The sequence below is a fragment of the Chanos chanos genome, chromosome 2, assembly GCF_902362185.1.
Source record: "Chanos chanos chromosome 2, fChaCha1.1, whole genome shotgun sequence".
In the NCBI taxonomy this organism is placed as follows: domain Eukaryota; kingdom Metazoa; phylum Chordata; class Actinopteri; order Gonorynchiformes; family Chanidae; genus Chanos; species Chanos chanos.
Window position 1 is genome coordinate 7,856,272 of NC_044496.1, and position 19,848 is coordinate 7,876,119.

The following is a 19,848-nucleotide window of genomic DNA, read 5'->3' on the forward strand; positions in this document are numbered from 1 at the left end:
ACAGCGTAGTGAAGAAACTCTACAATTTCCCATAAAATTGAAAACGAAAGAATCCTCCAAGACGTTTTTAAAAAACGTGCTTGTGTAGGGCATCCTACGGTGCGTATTTGGAGTGTTTGCTGTGGTTACGACGTCTCTGTTTGCGCCCTATCGTCGAAGGCGATCTCTTGTGTCCACATGTCTGTAGCTGCTCTGCTTTTTTGGAGTCCAGTGGAGAATGCCACACACAAACTGCAGCCCCTTCCACACAAACAGCGGGCCTTCCACCAGTGCTCTCTAACAATGAGGATAAACACGTCCAACAGAGCCAAAAGCAAAGGAACCGTAAACTCCAGCTCCATTCTAAACACTGCAAACATTCAGCTTCATTTTACGCCAAATACATGTGAAATATATGCAGAACAAATCAAAACATACACTAAAACTGGGCTGATTTACGGGCGTGTCTGATTACATACAGAGCATATGTGTTCTGACCATTTGATTGAGAGAGGGGGCTACATTTAACTGCTGTTTATACAATACCCAAAATTTATAGTCTGACTGGTCACTCTAGAAGATCAGGAGTTTGCAAAGAGCTGGTACAAGGTTTACCCACAATATCAACACCAATCGCATTTCTTTTGCTAAACTCACTTCAAAGAGCTGTTGTGTTTTTGTTTTTTGTTTTTTTGTTTTTTTTTTTTTGTTTCAGAGGGACCGTCTCAAAGAGAGAGTCCAGCGTCTAGCCGGCTAAGCCAACTGGTGCAGTCATCACGCTTAGAGTTTAACAACCAGTTTGTGTGACTGGTCTCTGTCAAGGAGAGTGAGTGAGAGAGAGAGAGAGAGAGAGTAGCACACGTGAAGTATGGGTATGGTTAGCATATGCTGATCTGACTTTTGAAATGGAGGGGAAGCCTATGGTACTCAGGTTCTAGTTATATAAGTACTGTTCTGTCCTGTTCCATGAAGTCTGTTAGTACTTAGGGACCAAAGATAGACCACCTGTGCCTTTCCTCACTTAATACCCTCCTCCTCCGACATCTTCTGTGATGTTCCTTTATTAGAGAGTACTATGCAAATGGAGACAAGCTTCTGAGCATTCTTTTATGTCTAGTGTTAGTGGGAGATAGCTCACCAATGAACCTCCCGCAGGGAGGCCTAAGTACAGGGCTCAGCTCTCCCATAAAAAGTCCTTATTGGTGTTCATTCAAACCACATTAAATCACTGCACTCATAAAGACCCACTGATCACTATCTCCATTGACCTCTTGTATTTTTACATATGTTGGTCACTGTGTCACTTCACGAGGCGGGCGAGAGCGATTCTTCCAAACAGGAAGAGGGTCTGATAGAAAAATTTACCTCAGTTGATCCAGTGAAAGCGACTTTGTCTATGCCCATGTGTGAAGCTATCGCAGCTCCTGCTGTTGGCCCGTAGCCTGGCAAAATATTGACCACTCCTGGTGGAAATCCAGCCTGTCAAAACAAAAGCGGAGGAAACGGCCTTTAGCGGAGAGCATACAGCCCAGCCAAAACAACCACAAACAGCGCAGGGGAATCCAGACCCAACCCAATATCCCTACAGGAGGAAGAGAAGAAGCAGAGGAAGACAGGATGAACAAAACATCCAAGAAAGATGAATCTCAGAGAGAGAGAGAGAGAGAGAGAGAGAGAGAGAGAGAGAGAGAGAGAGAGAGAGGGAGAGGCAGAACAACAAAAACTGCAGAAACGAAGAAGAATTAAAGAAAAAGAAAAAAAAAAAAAAAGAAGGACAAGAGACGCGTTGTGTGGCGTACCTCTTTGATCAGAGCGCCAACGTAGAGGGACGTAAGCGGGGTCTGCTCAGCCGGTTTCAAGACCACCGTGTTCCCACAGCTCAGGGCTGGTCCCAGTTTCCACGCCATCATCATCAGCGGGAAGTTCCACTGGACACACACACGCACACAGGACGTCATCAGAGTGCGTTCGGTCAACACACTCCTCACAGTTACAACTTGTTAGCCTGTATCCCGGGGGTGGACGCGTCTCACGCTGAATCACCGAGTTGCATCACCACTCACTCATTTATACCATTCCATAATCGCTGATATAATCAACCAACCCGCGAGACTGGAGTAAATTCCATTTAAATCATTCGATAAAACGGAATCATCTGACCGTGAATCATCTCTCATTTTCCCTGAATATTCTTCATAATTCGTGAACTTAGTTTCAGTTCCTTTGTTGAACTGAACGTTGTAAAAGGATTGACCTTGACCATGTAGCGCTTCTGACGTCCCACGAGCAGGAGTCAGAGATAGGAGAAAACGATGTGTGAATCATGTCAAACGTTCGTTATTTTTCTCATTTCGCAAAAGTCTTGGAGACTTAACCCACTGTTCCGCCAAGAATGCTCTTAAGCCTGTGGTCATGCCTCTCTTTCTTTCTTCCTTTCCTTCTTTCCTTCTTTCTTTCTTTCTTTCTTTCTGTCTATTTCTTTTTCTATGTCTGTCTCTATCCTTCTGTCTATCTGAATGTCTGTCTGTTTGTCTCTCTCAGCCCCCTCTAGCCTGGCACAATCTTTTCTCATTCTCTCCCTGCCAGCTGTTTTCAACGGACGTACATTGGCGGCAGATAAGCATATCAGAGACTTCCAGGAACCTTCACAATGTGTTTCAGCAAAAAGAGAAGGTTTAAGTCCATCTTCTGTCCCAGTCCAGCAACCTCCCAGCCTGCCTCCCCTCCTCCCTCCCTCCCAGCCTCCCTCCCTCCTTCCCTCATGCCCCACATTCTCTTGCCTCCCTCACCCTAATGAGCTAAACTCTTTCTTTCTTTGGTCAAAGCTGTCCAACTATGGAAACAGGGTATTATTTCTGCTCTGTCCAGATCAATTTGAATGGAAAACAAACAGACAGGCACTCACAGGGATGATTTGTCCACACACTCCGATTGGCTCATTCCTGGTGAATGTAAAATATTCTCCATCTGTGACAAAAAAAACAAAAGGCACTGAGAACACAGGGCGATTGTCTAACACAGGTCCACTCCGTGTTTTGTGTTTTTGTTTTGTTTTGTTTTTGCAATGTGTGAACAAACAGGAGAAACAAAGAGTAGCGAGCAGCGGTATGATTCTCTGCATTGTTAAAATCCACGGACTTTAAAATGCGTAGTAACAACAAAATGAAAAGGCATCATTTAATGTAACATGAGCAAAACTAGATGACTGCAGCAACTTATTCTTCTTTACTTATCGTGTTTCGTTTAAAAATAGCAACAAAAATAAATAAATAAATAATAAATAAATAAATAAATAAATATAGAAGAAGAAAAGTTTCGCCAAGTATAAGGAGCTGAAGAATGCAGCCAGCGCTTGGACATGGTCTTTCTCTGCATATCTGCAGTTAAAACACAGCTAAATCATGTCACTGTATTTATCAGAGTCTGTTCCTTCTAATATTCCACTGTGTTCTTTAGAGCTCACTCACTTCAAAGCCAAAGCTAGTGCAACATTCACTTGGGAAAGAGCATCTGGACTTGAAGCAGTCGTATGATTCATCTTCCCTGGTGGCCAGATAAGGCTCTGCCCAAAGCACACATCATGTTTGTTTGTGCTGTAATACTATAACTGATTAGATTGGAAATGAAATATGGCACAGCTTTGAGAACGTAGTTATGTCGGTTTAGTTTAGGAACATAATAAAAGGCTTTGCACAGGGCTCTGGTCGTGACACAGAGATTTGCGCTGGTTTTTTATTTTTTTTTCTCCCCCTCTGACGATTCTGCGTTTCGTTGCCCGGAAAGGTCGTACAGCGACTGCCCACGCAGCCACACCTTGCCTGTTTGAATTGAGGGAGATAGTAGAAGACGGTCTAGGAATGCACAGTAATTACACAGACACCCCCCACCCCACCCCCCCTCACCACCACCACCACAAAACACTCACCTCAGTGCATCTGGGCCCTTGAACAGAGTGCAGATATGCTGTTCCTCTGGCCACCCCTCCTCCCTCTCCCAAAATTCCCCCTGCTAATGGCTGCCCCGTGACATCAGAACCCAGAAGCTGCTGTCCAGCCGCCTCCTGGCTCCCCGCTGCGTCCCTTTCAAACCGCTAAATTAGCCAGAATAGACCCCTACTGCCCCCCCCGCCCCAGAGCTGTCACTGCGCTCCGCCAGTGGCAATCTCAACGGGAGGGCAGCCATTACGGCTCAGATTTACAACTGCTCAGGGACAAGAGGCTGTTTACCCACGGAGCACCTCTCTGCCCTCACAACATCTCCTGAAGTCGTCCAAGAAAAAAAAAAAACATGCAGCCACCCACTCCACTCCTCCTTTCCTTCCTCCCTGATCTTGCTACTGCCCCCCCCCCACCCTCTCCCCAAACGAGTTCTGCTAAGCCTGGGCAGGAGTGTCTCGTCCACCTTGCAGTCACGTAAAAAAACCCTGCTGGTGCTGCGGTAGTCTGGCTGCCTGATTAGGAGAACTGTGGTCCTACTATAGTGTTTCAGGGTAACATATGCTACGCTCATCTGAACATTAGGTAATCTTGGAAAACAAAAGTCATGTTTCTTCAAATTTACAAAAAAAAAAAAAAAAAAGAAACACCCCCCCCCCAAAAAGAACCCTGTTTTGAAGTTATGTAATTTTCTCTTAAAGCCAGTCTTCAAATAATTCTTTTATTAACTTTCAACAGACCTCTGTCTCTCCATCTCCTGTGCCTTACGTGTTTTATGTGTGTGTGTATGTGTGTCTGCGCTGTGAACGTGAGATTAAGTAAACATACCGATAGGAATGGTGGAGCCATGGTTCTTGTCGGCCCATCCAGCGAAGTATCGGAGTGTCTTAATAGTTCCCTGAAGATCCACAAAGTAAGCGGGAAAGAAAGGTTTCCCGCTGTTCAGAGACTCGAGAGTCTGGGTAGAGAAACAGAGGAGCTCAGGGGAGGACATCAGGGAGTAGGAGTGCGGCGATGAAAAATTGTGTATAGGGATAAAATCTCACTCTTCCCCATAGAGCATTTAATACTTCCCCGGCAAAGGCATACCGCTTAAATCTGGTCCCGAGTGGAAACGTGATACTCGTCAAACTTTGGTGGAGTGGCTATGTTATGTATTTGTCATGGATTCATGATTTCTTATCAGTGAGGGATTAATATCGTATGAAATGTTATCATTACCACATGAACATTACGTTTGTCTTCCAAAATAATCAGCTTTGACACTTGTGCAGACATGGGGAAAGGCATTCCATTGTTTTAGACCGTTAGAGTCATATACCAGTAGAGCAACAACAGAGATGTAAAATTAAAAGGGCCACAAAGACTGCGTCCGATATCTAAAGATGGTAACAATGTTTTTTTCTTTCCACGTCTCTGTTTTTTTTTTTCACACATTTCTGTGAATCAGAGGTAAAATGGGATGTCTTTGATAAAGCAAAAAAAGGGAGCAAAAACCGTAGTAACCATGGCACCGCTCCCTTTTTGCGATTCATTTCGAGTTCTAACTTATGCGATCGTTAGCACCGAAAGGTCATGGAGCAGCCAACCCTCAACCACCGTCAACATGGATTTCAAACGTTTGCGGAACAAATTGAAATTGTTACAAAAGCAACAAGCCCAAAAGGCCCTGCCACTATGCCTCAATCAAACCCTGAGCAACAGAAAGACCCACTCATTAGACACTTGGTCATTGTTGAGATGGTCTTTGTATGCTGAAACCCCTCTTGTCCTGATGAATTTGGAGCTCCCGTCTACTCTCTCCTGAATAAACTCTGCTGATGGGGGACAGGCCAGTGGGGCACTTACCGCGAGGTAGGCACAGTCCCTCTCCACTAGGTCAGCCAGCTTAGACAGCAGCTTGCCCCGGCCCGAAGCGTCCATACGCCTCCATACTGACCCCAGAGAGAAAGCCTGCCGAGCTGCCTGCACTGCCTTGTCCACGTCCGCCTGAGAGAGAGGGAGAAAGAGAGAGAGAGAGAGAGAGAGAGAAAGAGAGAGAGAGAGAGAGAGAGAGAGAGAGAGAAAGAGAGAGAGAGAGAGAGAGAGATAGAGAGAGAGGGGAGAAAGAGAGAGAGAGCAAGAGAGAGAGAGACAGAAAGAGAGAGGTAGAGAGAGAGAGGTGGATGATGGTGGTGTGTTTAAAAAAAGAGAATGAGAAAGAGAGATTGCACCAAGGGGTAGGGGGTAGAAAGAGATCATGAAAAAAAAGAAAGAGAGTGAGGGGGGGGGGAGGGTTGAGGAGAAAGGGTGAGAAAAGAAAGAGCAGAGGTGAAAGGATGAGAAGTCCGGTGGGGGGTCGATGAGTTGAAGGAGGGAGAAACCAAAAGAAAAAAAGAAGAAACAGAGGGTGAAGGAGTCAACAAGAGAAAACAAGAGAGAGAGCAAGAGATAGGGAGGGAGAGAGAGAGAGGGGGAAAGAGAGAGAGAGGGGGAGAGAGAGAGAGAGAGAGAGAGAGAGAGTGAGAGAGGAGACATTTAAAACTATAAGCAATTCATGTAAACAGGTGTTTGTTCACCTCTGGGACAAATGGAATTCCGTATGAATCTCCATGACTCTACCAGCCAGGCACTCTGGGACATTCATTCACACTTTCCTGCATCCATTCTGTTTTTCCACACTAAAGCTGTGATCTGGGAGGGGATGGCAAGAACGGCTGGTCTATCAGACCGCATTAGACTAAACTATATTCCCGCTCATTACTTAGACTCACCCACAGACGTGCCAAAAAATTCCAAAGAGCCACTGTATGGCAACAACTACTCTAGAAGAATTTCAAAAGCCAAACTTCTTAGCTGGCACACACAGAGAGCTCAGAGGTAAACCGTCTCCCAAAACAACAACCGTACCTTATCTGCCTCCTGAACATCGCAGATCTTCTCTCCAGTTGAAGGGTTGTATGTGGGGAAAACTTTTCCACTGACTGAATCTTGCCATTCGTTGTTGATGAAAAGCTGCGGAAAGAATAGAAACAGTTTCAGCTGAAAGACCAGTGAATCATGTATGGGAAATGATTGTATGATTGGAAGAATAAAAATATTTTCTCCAACAATTTCGCAAAGCCACAGGCTCTAAAAACCTCACTTGATCAAATCACTCTTAAACTGTTTACAGGGCATACCTAGACCCCTTACATGCCAAAGCATGTCATCTCAATCGGTGATTTGATTTGACTGAAACAACATGTCTTTTTCATTATGCCATAAAAAAATGCATTTGTGGACAAACAATAGACCACAATCAGTTATATTTGAAACAAAACATTTCTGGGACCAATTTACATGTGTGGAGAATAGAAACTGCAGACAAGGAGAGGACCAGTCCAAAGAACAATATCATTGAGAGATGTGTAGCACAGGCTGACTGCTTTACTGATTGCTGTACTGATGCACTTGTTAACTAATTGTTTTTAATCCATTAGAATTATTGCATTGGGACTTTGCTGTACCCACAGTGACTGCTCATTGAATTCATTTGGGCAGAACTAAATGATAACTATGAGTAAAGTTTCACTGCCTGTTTCTTTAGGGTGTTTCGAGGCTGTGGTGCAAGAGAAGGAATCTCTGGGAATCTGGTATGATCCTCCAGTCTGCCCAGTATCACTCTCTAGGGAGTGATCCAGAGACCAGACAGAGAGAGGAGGGGGCAGGGAGAGAGAAAGATAAATCCCTATCAGATACCAGACATCCCCTCACACACACATACACACACACACACACACACACACACACGCTCACACATAGGCTTCACAGCATCACTGCTCGTTTACGAGACCATAAAGCACGTGCAGCACTTGGGTTCTGTGATGCGTTAAAGGAAGCAGTCCGTTAAACAACTGCCTCGGATTCCAAACAGAGAATTTTCAAGCTCGATAAAGAGGAGAAGAAAAATATATCTTCATACACACCAAAGATAACACAAGAATGGTCCGATAAACATACGCTTAGTCGTGTGCAACTATTCTGCAGCTCAGTTCAACAAGACTAAAATATGTTCATACAAAAATAAAAAAGAAGAAGAAGAAGAAGAAGAAAGAAGGGCATACCGAAATGTGAGGTTTGATTTGATTTGACAAATATGGCAAATATCTAATATGTGAGTTATGCAAACATAGACTGCGACTGCGTTTTGGCACATGGGTTCGTTTGGATCTGGCAAACTCTGATTCCTGAGAAATTGTTTTTAATTGCTGACAGTCTCACTGACGAATGAGGTGTTACTGAAACATCATCTGGCTTGGAGCCCTAACTATATACACTTGCTTTTGCTTTCCTCTCACACTGGAGGGAGAGAACATTCACTTAAAACAAAACACAGGGCCGTCTTCAAGTGTCCCTCCAACGTGGGCCTCCAAGAACCTTCCGACATGTTTACCGACATAAGTCTAGGGGCTTAAGTAGAATTTAATTGGCTGTAAACCCGTGTGGGATGTTTACTTTAGAATAGGTATAAAATGCCAGTTCATTTGGAGCCTGGCTGTTTCTACACCCTCCTGTCTTCTTCTTCTCTCCTCTCTGTTCTTACTCTCTCCTCTCTCCCTCGCTTCTCTTGAATTTGGCTAGCTTACAGGGAAAAAAAGCCTTGGACATAAATAACTCACTTCTGAACAATCTAGGCCTCCTGTGTCAGCCTGTACCACTCTGTACTCACATCACTCTCAAATTCATCTGAATCAGCCCTCCATGCTCCACGCTGCGCTCCGCCAGACCTTAGCCCATCCCTGGGCCCTTCTCTGGGTGCCCCTAATTCTCAGGCACGATGCATCCACTTTTAATCTGCCTCTCATTAAGAGCACTTCATAAAAGTGTCAGTGGCCACAACGAACCCGGGGGTACGTTACAAAAACAGAAAGCCCCATAGAGCACGGAATTAGTTTTAAAATTTATTGGGGCCACTTTCGGCAAGAACGCCCTAAATCAGGCCTGGCCCCCTGACAGCCCTACAGTCTGTGTTTAAGAATTCGGTCGGTGGGTTTGCTTTATGCTCCGACGCGGCCCTGCTCACACGGCACCCCGGAACGGCCGAGGATAATACAGGGCCGCCATTTAAATCACGGGGCAGAAAAGGACAGCCATCCGTGGCCATTTGGCCCTGCATCTCCTGGGCTCAGAGGGCTGTAAGGACTTTTGTCTCGTCCCTATTGAGGAGGGTTGATAAAGAAGACAGGATCAGGCTGTAAATCAACTCTCCATGTTTCTTAAAATTGCTCCCTTTCGCTTTGAAGAAAAAAAAAAAAAAGGAGGTGGAAAAACACAAGTGCAAAAGTGCAAAATTTCAGAGAGACCGATGACTCTCTCCCGTCACGAGTTCAAAGACCTGCCTTGTTCTGGCTGAAAAGAGCGAAACCCCAGTTTTATAATGTTTCAAAACATAATAGACTCAACATTAAGTAATAGATTCAATATTAAGTCTACCTCTTTTTGTGCTGTAGTTATTTCAGCGTATTAGGTCGTTATTGCTCTAATACTACTCGTGTCAACTTCAGAACAATGCGGCGAAGCGTGTTCAAAACTACAACATGCTTCACTGGAATGGAAACAGATTTTGCTATCCAAACTGATTAAAGTAAATTAAAGAAAATACAGTTGAACAAAATGAAATTTAGTGTGCTTGTAATAAACAGATTTCTGTTGCAGCTGCTGGCTCTTTCCATTATTTGGTAAACAAAGCAGCCATCGTAGAAACAAGCGGGGAGAGTTCCTCTCTGTGTCGTGAGGACACGCAAGCCTCCGGACCCCAGGGCAGCCGCCGGGGCAGATGGGAAAACGGGCCGTCTGTGGATGGGTCACATTTTTAAGAGCGGGCCACAGGACAGCTGCAAACATTTAGAGACACTGTCGCGTTTTTTTTTTTTTTTTCTCCTCAAGCTGTCGATCTGTTCACACTGACGCTGTCTGTTTGTTAGGGTAATAAAATGATGAAACATACCTATTGCAAACAGATTTCAGAGAGGGGCGCATACACACAATGTGTGTGTGGGTGTTTGTGCTTGCCTGTGTATGTGTGTGTGTGAGTGTGTGTGTGCGTGTGCATGTGTGTGTGTGTGTGTCTGCTCTGCTTCTATTTAATGCTGAGATACAGTCAGTGCTGTCAACGGCATTACTTCACACAGGAAGAGGGGTTATCGCCCAGAAGTACAGGGGCCTGATGGGAATGCTGAGGCAAGCTGGACTCGGCATGGAAAAGAGCGGGAATGATTCTAACAGTCATCGAGTTGATTCCATTCTCATCTGCCCCTCCAAGATCTCTCTGGAGACTCTCTGTTGCTGCACATGAAAACAGGGCAGAGAATGCCAGAGCTTTCTGCATCTCTCTCTCTCTCTCTCTCTCTCTCTCTCTTTCTCCCTCCCTCTCTCTCTCTCTCTCTCTCTCTCTCTCAGCAGCCAGCAAAACATCTGTTTGGCCGCAAGCAACTTCTCATAACTTGAACAGATGAGGAATATTTAATGGCACTCATTTCTTGGCAATTTTCAAGGGGGCAAGCAAAAAAAAAAATATTAAAAATATATATATGCGCATGTTTCTATGCAACAGGCCAAGATTCCACAACCAGACGGACTCATAGAAGGCACCTGCAATCCCAGACTGCACAGGAAGTTTCATATCCTCTCCTACCATGGGCCCTTGCTTTCCGTTCCAATTCTGGACACGTTTCAACACACTGATAATTACTACAGTTACAACCTCAGAGAGATAGAGAGACACATAGAGACAGAGACAGAGAGAGAGAGAGAGAGTTAGCTCACAAAAAGGAAAGTTGAATTTTTGTTTTTTCATCTTCACGCTCTCTCACTCTTCCTCTCTTCTCTGAGTCAGTGTTTTTCAGTTCTTTGTGCCTAACCAGCTGTGCACATTTGGCCTTGATTTGTCATATCATTCTGTTCATCAAGGGCTTGACAACCCAGTTTAGAATGATCCAGTTCTGTTGGTCTGGAGTACTGCTGGTTTTTCCTCTTGATACCAACTGGTCTCCAAAAGGGTTCACACACCTGCTTCCCAGGTGAAAAATCAAATAATGAAATCATAAAAAAAAAAAGCTTCGAATTATGAGCTGATGACAAAAACCAACATTATAACTCTGGACCTCTAAAACTGAATTTGAAAAATCCCGACCTGGTAAATCAGTGGAGTCAAAATCAGTGGAGACTCCCAAAGACCAGATGCTGAAATATGGATCAGTGACAGATGACAGACTAATATAACACACTATCAGTTCTGCAGTGTCACCCTAACAAACTGTCTTGCCTAAATCCTCATGTCTGACTTTCATCAATGGTTCTGGGAAGTGAGAAATGATGAATGAAAAAAAAGTGTTGAAAAAATGAGTAGATCACTGCCACTAACTGTTGAATCTTAGGCTCTCATTTGGCTCTCAAATGAAGCTTTTCCTCTGTAAATCTCCAGATATTTCATATTCAGTCTGCGCTGTTGTCATAGTGACGAGATTCACACACTGTGACATCACAATGAAAACACCCATCAAAGATTCAAAGATTTAAACTCTGTACCTCAACTAAAAATGATGTATGTTACATAACAACATGAGATGGAGAAACCTAAAGGAGCCTCAAAGTCAACTGGAAAGGGGGGAGACCGAGCAAATGATGGTGAAAAAAGACGGAGAGAGAGAGAGAGAGAGAGAGAGAGAGAGAGAGAGAGAGAGAGAGAGAGAGAGAGAGAGAGAGAGAGAATGCTCACCACGCCGGTCACTATAAATCAGTGTGGTTCCCTGTCTCCCCTACCTACACTGCTGTTTGATGTGGATCACAGTGAGAAAAAGCTGGTTTTGAAGTGAGGAACTCCAGAACCACAGGTCAGGCTCTTTCCAGTCGGGGCCACTGACCCACGCCGGGAGAATGAGTCATATTTTACACCCTGCTGCACAGCACCATGAGGTGGGAAACCCCAGCCTCCATCTGAAGTCTCTCAGCCACTGATGGATTCACGGAACCTGCTTCATTCAGTCAAACTGTCACCGTTTCCTTCTCAAACAGATTAGTTTACAAAACTTACAAAGCTTGACAAAACTCGCTTGGTTTACAGAACTCAGTTCAGAACAAACGTTCCCTGTACACGCCAGTCTTTTTCGCTGCGGTGGTTAAAATAAGGAGGCGGAAAGTTGTGAGAATGTAAATGAGCAAACGGTCACAGAGAAAAGCTCTGCTTTTGTGATATGTTGTGGTTTAAGTTTGTCAAAGAAGAAACAGGGTCAGGTTGAAGTGTATGGTTGTAAGCTAGGACCCTGTGGCGATGGGAACACTACAGCGGTCATCAGCTCCTCTCTGCTGAATTCACCCAGTTGAACATTAAACCACATTCAGATGCTGGACATACACTGATACCCAGAATGCAGTTTTTTTTTAAGATCATTAAAGAAATTTAGGACACTTTATACTTTCTTATCAGCAAACCATGAATTACTTTTTAACCAGTTTAATATTAACTAGGGTCATATCTGTCTAGCTAATGTACTCACATTTTCACCCTGTAGAATTAAAGTAACAGAACAAAAAAACAGCGGGGGGGGGGGGGGGGGGATTTTTTTGTCATCACCTACACAGAAAACTATTAATGATAAGATAAGAACGCAGACAGATCTTCAAGGTAATTATTGAAGGGGATCCTCCTTATCTCCCTTTGCTCATATTATTAAAAGTAAATAACCAGGCTTTTACTGTCTTTTTCAATAACTGAACAGCACAAGCTGAATCTTTCCTGGCCAGATAAATTCGTCAAGATGTTCCCCTCATACATGTCTCTAGAGTGAAGGCCCCTATCATTCACCCTAATACACAGAGCTATCTGTCTCTCCTGTCCTGGCCATCAGAGGTGGCTAATTAATCGTCTCCTAACAGATAAAATCAGCCTGGCGGACACACTAACTGATAAGCCTGCAGGTTCCTTTCCTGTGGCCAATCAAACACAGCTTTTCTACACAGGTCTTGCTCATCAAGACCCTACCAATCAGTGTGTGTGTGTGCGTGTGTGTGTGTATGTGTGTGAGAGAGAGAGAGAGAGAGAGGGAGAGTGAAGAATTGGACAGGTGCAGATCACATCATAAAATAAATAAGACTGAACTTTATGGAACAATAGGCATAATCTTATCTGAGCGTTCACAAATTTGAGTAAGATTCACAGCACCCCCCCCCCCCCAAACAAACTGAGTAACAACAAGCAAAGCTAACAAAGATAATCCTAAAATGAAATGGACATTGATTCTATTGGTTCCCTAATCAAATCAAGCTTTTCTTTCTTTCTTTCTTTCTTTCATTCTTTCTTTCTGTTATAGTTTGTTGCTTTTGTTGCTATGGAGATACGTGTGCTTGTTTTGCCTGCTGTTTGACTTGGTACAGTCTTGTTATGGTTTACTGATAAATTTTGGTATTCTTGTGGTTTTGGATACTTTTGAACTTTTCATGTTGCAACTACTCTGGTACTGTGAACACTTATGCCAATAAAGCACATCACTGAAATAAACTAACTTTAACTGAAAGAGAGAGAGAGAGAGAGAGAGAGAGAGAGGGAGAGAGAGTTGATGCAGCAGTATAGAGTGCCTTGCTTACACCAACACAACAGGACTTTGACATTTTCAAACTGGAAGATAAAAACCCTCAGTCTAAAGGCTGTTACATAGTAGAGGGAAGATAATGAGCCTATCTTTTTATCTCATCCCTACTCCACTCTGACCACTGAGGCCCTGACCATGCAGTGCAAGAAATGGAAAAACACACATGTGATAAACAAAGATAGATAGGAGGAAAGCTGGTGCATACTATCTAATATCTAATTAGTTAACTTCAAAGGGCAAGTTCTCACTGGGTAGTCACTGTTTATGTACTGTTTACATAAGACGTTATTCCATCTTACTCCTGGTCACGGTTGAAAGTGCAGACTAGATTACTGAATAATAATTCATTGAAGCATCTGAAAAAAACTACAGGGAGAATTTTCCATCTGATAAATTACAGCCTGAGATATGAGAGACAGTGGGGAGTAGTGGGGGGGGGGGGTGTTGGGGTGGGATGGGGGGGGTCCACAGAGTCCAAAACAGTGCAACCACAGGTGACAAAACCGTCACATAATAAACACCGGAGGAGAGAGGGAGAAAGTGCAGGTGTATCAAAGATGTGAAAAGTTCATGGGAGGGGGCAAGGCTAGGGCTAAATATCTGGGCTGATAACATCTCATTTTCATGCTCACTGACAAAACGTGCAGTGATAAAAAACGTTAAGTAACAGACCTGAGGGACAACCTGAACTTCTGACACTGAGAACAAAGCCAATACTACACACAGCAAAGTCTAATATATTCATTTTACTTACATAATGCTTTCAGGTTTTGGGGAGTTTTATAACATTTGGAGTATACACTGTGCGTAAATTACGTGTAATCACTGCAGGAAATTAACAGTGGCCATAAACTTGCATGCATCTAATTTATCCTCTCAGGAATACAAGAAAACAAATTTAAAATCGTTTTTAACTGTCCTCTGTGCATTACAACTTTAAATTGTTTCATTATAGATTCATTTTATTACGTTTTGAATGATAGAAATGTCCAAAGTGGACATTTCTTTCTTTTAATTCATCAGTTCAGATTTTAGCTGTTTCATAACAGCAGGAGCTGAATGAAAATTAACCAAAAACAACACTCTGCAATCAACACAATGTTCTGGCAAGAATGAAACAGAAAACAGAATAAGAACTAGAGTACTGGAGTACAGTTTGTAAAATCAGACCCAGAGCTCCGTGTGTGTGTGTGTGTGTGTGTGTGTGTTCTTTCTCCTGACTAAGGTAGAACAGGGTGTGAAGAGAGATCATGTCAGGGGGTGTCCATAAATCAGGAAACCCCCCCCCTAAAACACACACACACAAACACACACACACACATGTCCAAAAGGCCTCAGATAATTCAAATTCCTAAGGGTTAATACACCAAGTCTCCTCCTCTTTCATTTTTCTTTGCACGCATTCATTTTGTTAGATAGCAGAGGAAAAACAGAGACTGAGGAAGAAGTGAATGAATGAGGCAGGCAAGCATGACTGTGCATTACACAGAGGTACCTCACGCCTATCCTCTCTCTCTCTCTCTCTCTCTCTCTCTCTCTCTCCCTCTCTCTCTCTCTATCTCTCTGCAACGAAAGTGGCCTTTGTTCTGCCTGCCATACAGAGAGCAAGTTACAACACTGCACTCCATGCATTGTCATTGCACTGTCCTCCGTTTGCCGTTTAGCCTTAAAGCAATAAAACAATTGCCCCCACACCACCAGACTGCAGTAAAAGATACTGTATGGATTGACAGTAGTAATGTAACCAGTCAGGCAAACCTATGATTATTCAGTTTCTGTTTTTAAAATCATAAAATTTACACTACATCAACAACAAAAAGTGAATGAAGGAGGCAGACAATCATGACTACGCATTACACAGAGGTACCTCACGCTTATTCTCTCTCTCTCCATCTCTCTGCAAGGAAAGTGGCCTTTGTTCTTCCTGCCATGCAGAGAGCAAGTTACAACACCCCATGCCTTGTCAATGCACTGTCCTCCGTTTGCCCTTTAGTCTTAATGCAATAAAACAATTGCCCCCACACCACCAGTGTATGGCAAAAGATATGGGTTGACAGTAGTAATGTAACCAGTCTGGCACACCTATGACTATTCAGTTTCTGTTTTTAAAATCATAAAGGTTAGGCTACATCAACAATAAATGGATTTGTGTCATGGAATTTTATCCCAATACCTCTTCACCCACTTGTCTGGCATAACGCCATTTTCTGTCACCCTGGTCTTTTTGATTCTTGATTAATCTTGTTTCAAAACCTCTTGCACGTGATTACGTTTTACGTGTTTTACAACTGTTGCATGACTAACCAGGTAAGCCCTAAACGCGTCAGTTCAGACTCTATGTGCATTCAAATTGCGCTGGCTCATTAATACAGTCCTCCTACCTAAAATGTCGTACATATTGTAAATTATGCGTGATAGTCACGTGTACTTTTTTCAATTGTTCCAATTTGCTGTTTCAAAAAAAACCGCTCTCTGTTTGGGCTGTACACTAATCGCACGTAAAATATTCCATCGTGGCCGAAAAAGATACGCCAGGCCTTGAACCTTAAAAAATCAAGCATGGTACTTCGAAGACACAAAGGCCGCACTTACATTAAAGCTTTCTTAAAAAGCGGATCATTCACGTTAGACGGACAGTAAAAATAAATCTCCAGTATAAAGACATTTGAATACCGCGCAGAAATGTAAACCATATATGCATTTGGTAAATGCTGCCCCATGCAGATGTTACGTTAAACCTGCAACAACTAACAGTAACTTTAATCCGAGATTCTCGATATTACATGTGCTCGCAAACAGACGCTCATTCTGCAAAACAAATTTCATAAATCAGCCAGAAACTTAATATACACGCTCAGTGGATTCATGGCGCCTCAAGGTTAATAGTGGAACAATTCTCATGCCACATGTGGATTTTTAAAATGTGACCTGTTACCCCAAAATATTTGGCAACAATTACGCAGCACACTGATTCATTGTGCGAGGATCTTTGAAATGATGTGCAACTATCTCTAACTAAAAGCAATGATATGGTACACTGACATCGCAGTTATCGACGATTTTCAAGCAGGGTGCTATTTTACTTTTCTTTTTTTCTTTAACTCTCTTTTTCTAATCCCCAAATCCCCCGCTGTCTAACATCACCGACAGATAGTCATCTAGTGTTATCACAATTCGAATAACAAAATTTGATGGAAATGTGACTCAGATTCTCCAGAATGCACACGTATAAGGGTCAGATATCAACTCTTAAACTCTACTCACTTCTTCACCTCTTGTCATATAAAAAAGTTCCCAGCAACATTTGCTCTTTTCTGATAATCAATATTAGCACTGTTACGATAGAATAGAGTAGACAATCGATCTATAATTAAAAATAGCAACCATCATTTTACATATTTTTGAAGTGCACAACGTTTACCAAGATCTGACTACACGTTTTTATCCAAAGTACTTTACCCTTAACACTACCCTGAACTCTTCATAGAAAAGATAAAGCTTAAGCATATGAACCAATACAGCCGTTCATATGTTGTAAAATTTGAGGCAAAACAATAGAACATGTCCGACGATTACCTACTGATGCCAAGTACGTTGCGCTTTGCGTTAGTTTGGCAAGGTTCGGATTGCGCACACTGGTTAAAAGTGACAAACGTACATCGTATTCATCGGAAACTGAATTTTTGTTCTCGCTTGTCTGAGTAGTTTTCATGATGCACAACTTCAAATAAAGTTTAAGATGACCAAACAAACCTTGGTGTACTTTATCTCCGGGTTGGGCACCGGCGAGGGCATCAGTTGGAGCGATGCCATGAGTTCAGCGGGATCGGTCTCCACTTCGCCAGGAAGCTGAACTTTACTGGAAGTCATTGTGCCCGGTTCGTCGCGTCTCTCGGTGGATGCCTGTTAATTTTTCAACAGATTTCTGATTAGGACTTTGGAATCCTTCCTGTGTTTATAACCAGGTGTCAGCCTCGGTCCATTTTTATTGGGCAGAGAATAGGGCCGTCCTCCTAGCATAATTAAAATCAAGCATTTACATAAACCACTCTTGCTGGTCCTACGGAAGGAGGGGGGACACGCCGCCCACTCCCTCCAAAAGAAACAACAGTTGAAGATACTTATCGCTGTTCATAATTTATCAGCCCACACTTAGAGCTTACGACAGTAAGTGCTTTGAGTGTTCACAGAAACTGAAGGCTAATCTTTGTAACTCCGTGTGACTACACAGAAAAGAGGAAACAGCAGAACTTTCTATGTGTCATCAAGACTTATCACCTTGAACATCAAGGTTTTACTCATTGTAATTACAAGAGAATTAACACCTAAGTGAGAGCGTAACTCTGCTAAACCCTAAATCAAAACAATATGCTTCCGCGCTCGAGTTGTTAAAATTTCACAACACTCCAAAATAGCAATGAACCTGATTCGACAATGAGAGAAAAGATTGTAGGCTATAAATGTTTTAAATTAAGTCACTCTGCTTGCATTTTCATTGCGGTAACACACAAGACCCTAATATTCCTATTTACTTTTGTCAAGTAACCCAATAGAGTGAAAATAAAGAAAATCTTATCACTTTATAAAATAATAGTGCAGGCAAGCGCTGCTAACATTAATAACTGGCCTGTGTTGAGTCAACAAAATATGATATACATCCAAAAAATGTATCTTATCCAGTTGAGCATACTTTCCTTAAAGAGCGCTCAAAATCATATCACATCAACGTGACAGTTTTCTTTGGCAGCGTCCGTTTGCCCCCCAGATGTCAGACTCCCCTGTTCTGTAACCATCAGGATGTTATTTAACTGTAGACATCAAGCGCTCACACGTTACTTCTCTGTCTCGTGACAAAGACGGCTTCCCTCCTGTGGTGGCCGGACTCGGTTAACGTTTACATTGGAATATCCAATAAACATTACAGACATTTAAAACGGCTTTTAACACCGTGGAGCTGCCGAGGTGTCACGGATTGGCCAACACGGACATTCACACTTCACTAGAGGAATTAGGAGGTTTATGCAATGTTTCAAGACACAAAACCCCCTGCAAAACAACTTTGTGTATCTGTTGTAAACAAAATAAAATCAGTAATGGATTTAGAATAAACAATGGTCACTTAATTTATATCTATGGGTCAACCATGGGAAATACAAGACAATTCCCGGTCTCACTACTACTTATGGAGTACCACTACCATAAACTCTAGGGGTCCGTTAACAGACAGTTAAACAGTGAAACAAGAAAGCCTTACGACTGACAACGCTTTAATTGGAGCCAGTGGGGGGAAAAATATGCCATAGCCTGTTATCTGTCGTTTTCATTTTTCTACGTCTGTGGTGTTTATTTCAACCTTTAAATTAGCTGTTTCATTATGTAACATAACGATGATACACAGATAAAGAAATTAGGCCTTCGTAACTCTTCGAAACTTGCAGGACAATTGCGAGAATTTTGGAACCACCAGAATCCTGTGACGTTGCGTAGGTTGTGTGACACAGCATTTTGATTGCTAGTGCCATTCCACCACATGTGGACGGTGTTGTAACTCCATAGGTGTTTTCTGAGATCTCTAGAACGCCAAAGCTTTAGGCACGGCTAGACTAATGACTAAAATGATACAAACAGCAAAGCTTTGTCCACCATTTCATTGTCGTAGGCAGTTCGTCTGCGAAATCTCTAAAGTTAGACAGTTGAGTAACTTTGGAAATGACACTTCACACAAACATGGCTCGGTGCACTGGGGTGTTATAATTTGTGCTCAGCGCTCCGGAGTGCATTTTGTCCGTCAACACAAACCGGTTTTTTTTCCGCAGCAAGGGGGACCGGTGACAGTTCCTGTTTAACATCAAAGCCGACAGACCCGAAAAAGACAATGATTAATGCAACCAAAACATCTCTCTCTCTCTCTCTCTCTCTCTCGCGACCTATGTGGTCCTCATTCACTGCCCTCAACCTGCCATTTTCACAGTTCTTGCCATGTGAATTTCTCCCACAGGTCTGCGATCTGACCCGAGGAGACCAAGACGCTTGACTTGAGTATGGGCCGGGTAAGGCCTGCTTTTCGCATGTCACGTCCCAGACATCGTGTCAGGCTTAAATTTCGCTTAAAACACCAAGTGAGACAAGACTGTCCAGATAGTAGCAGTTTAACATTTAGTCTACTTGTAGGCTACTTATTCCAAGTGGTCTGGGCCACTGAAAAGGTGCATTTTTGTGCTGATTTTAATAGAACGTGATCTGCGACCGTTGCCTTTTCTTCTGTTTACTTTGTGTGGACGGTTCGTACTTTTGTCGTGTCCAAACAAAGATATATAAACAGAATA

The 19,848-nt window shown here is 43.0% G+C and overlaps 1 protein-coding gene across 2 annotated transcripts in view; it reads right to left on the bottom strand.

Moving 5' to 3' along the window:
- aldh1a2 (aldehyde dehydrogenase 1 family, member A2) overlaps positions 1 to 17,392 on the bottom strand; it is a 22,049-nt gene extending 4,657 nt beyond the window's left edge. The window contains exons 1-7 of one of the 2 annotated variants that reach the window (XM_030794375.1): positions 17,276 to 17,392; positions 6,804 to 6,908; positions 5,763 to 5,903; positions 4,743 to 4,872; positions 2,885 to 2,946; positions 1,779 to 1,907; positions 1,345 to 1,458 (exon numbers count right to left, since the gene is read on the bottom strand). In XM_030794375.1, the coding sequence (XP_030650235.1) occupies positions 1,345 to 1,458; positions 1,779 to 1,907; positions 2,885 to 2,946; positions 4,743 to 4,872; positions 5,763 to 5,903; positions 6,804 to 6,908; positions 17,276 to 17,392 (798 nt within the window). The remainder of the gene's footprint in view (positions 1 to 1,344; positions 1,459 to 1,778; positions 1,908 to 2,884; positions 2,947 to 4,742; positions 4,873 to 5,762; positions 5,904 to 6,803; positions 6,909 to 17,275) is intronic. The other variant, XM_030794376.1, reaches the window with a different exon arrangement.
- Between the last annotated feature and the right edge of the window lie 2,456 nt (positions 17,393 to 19,848).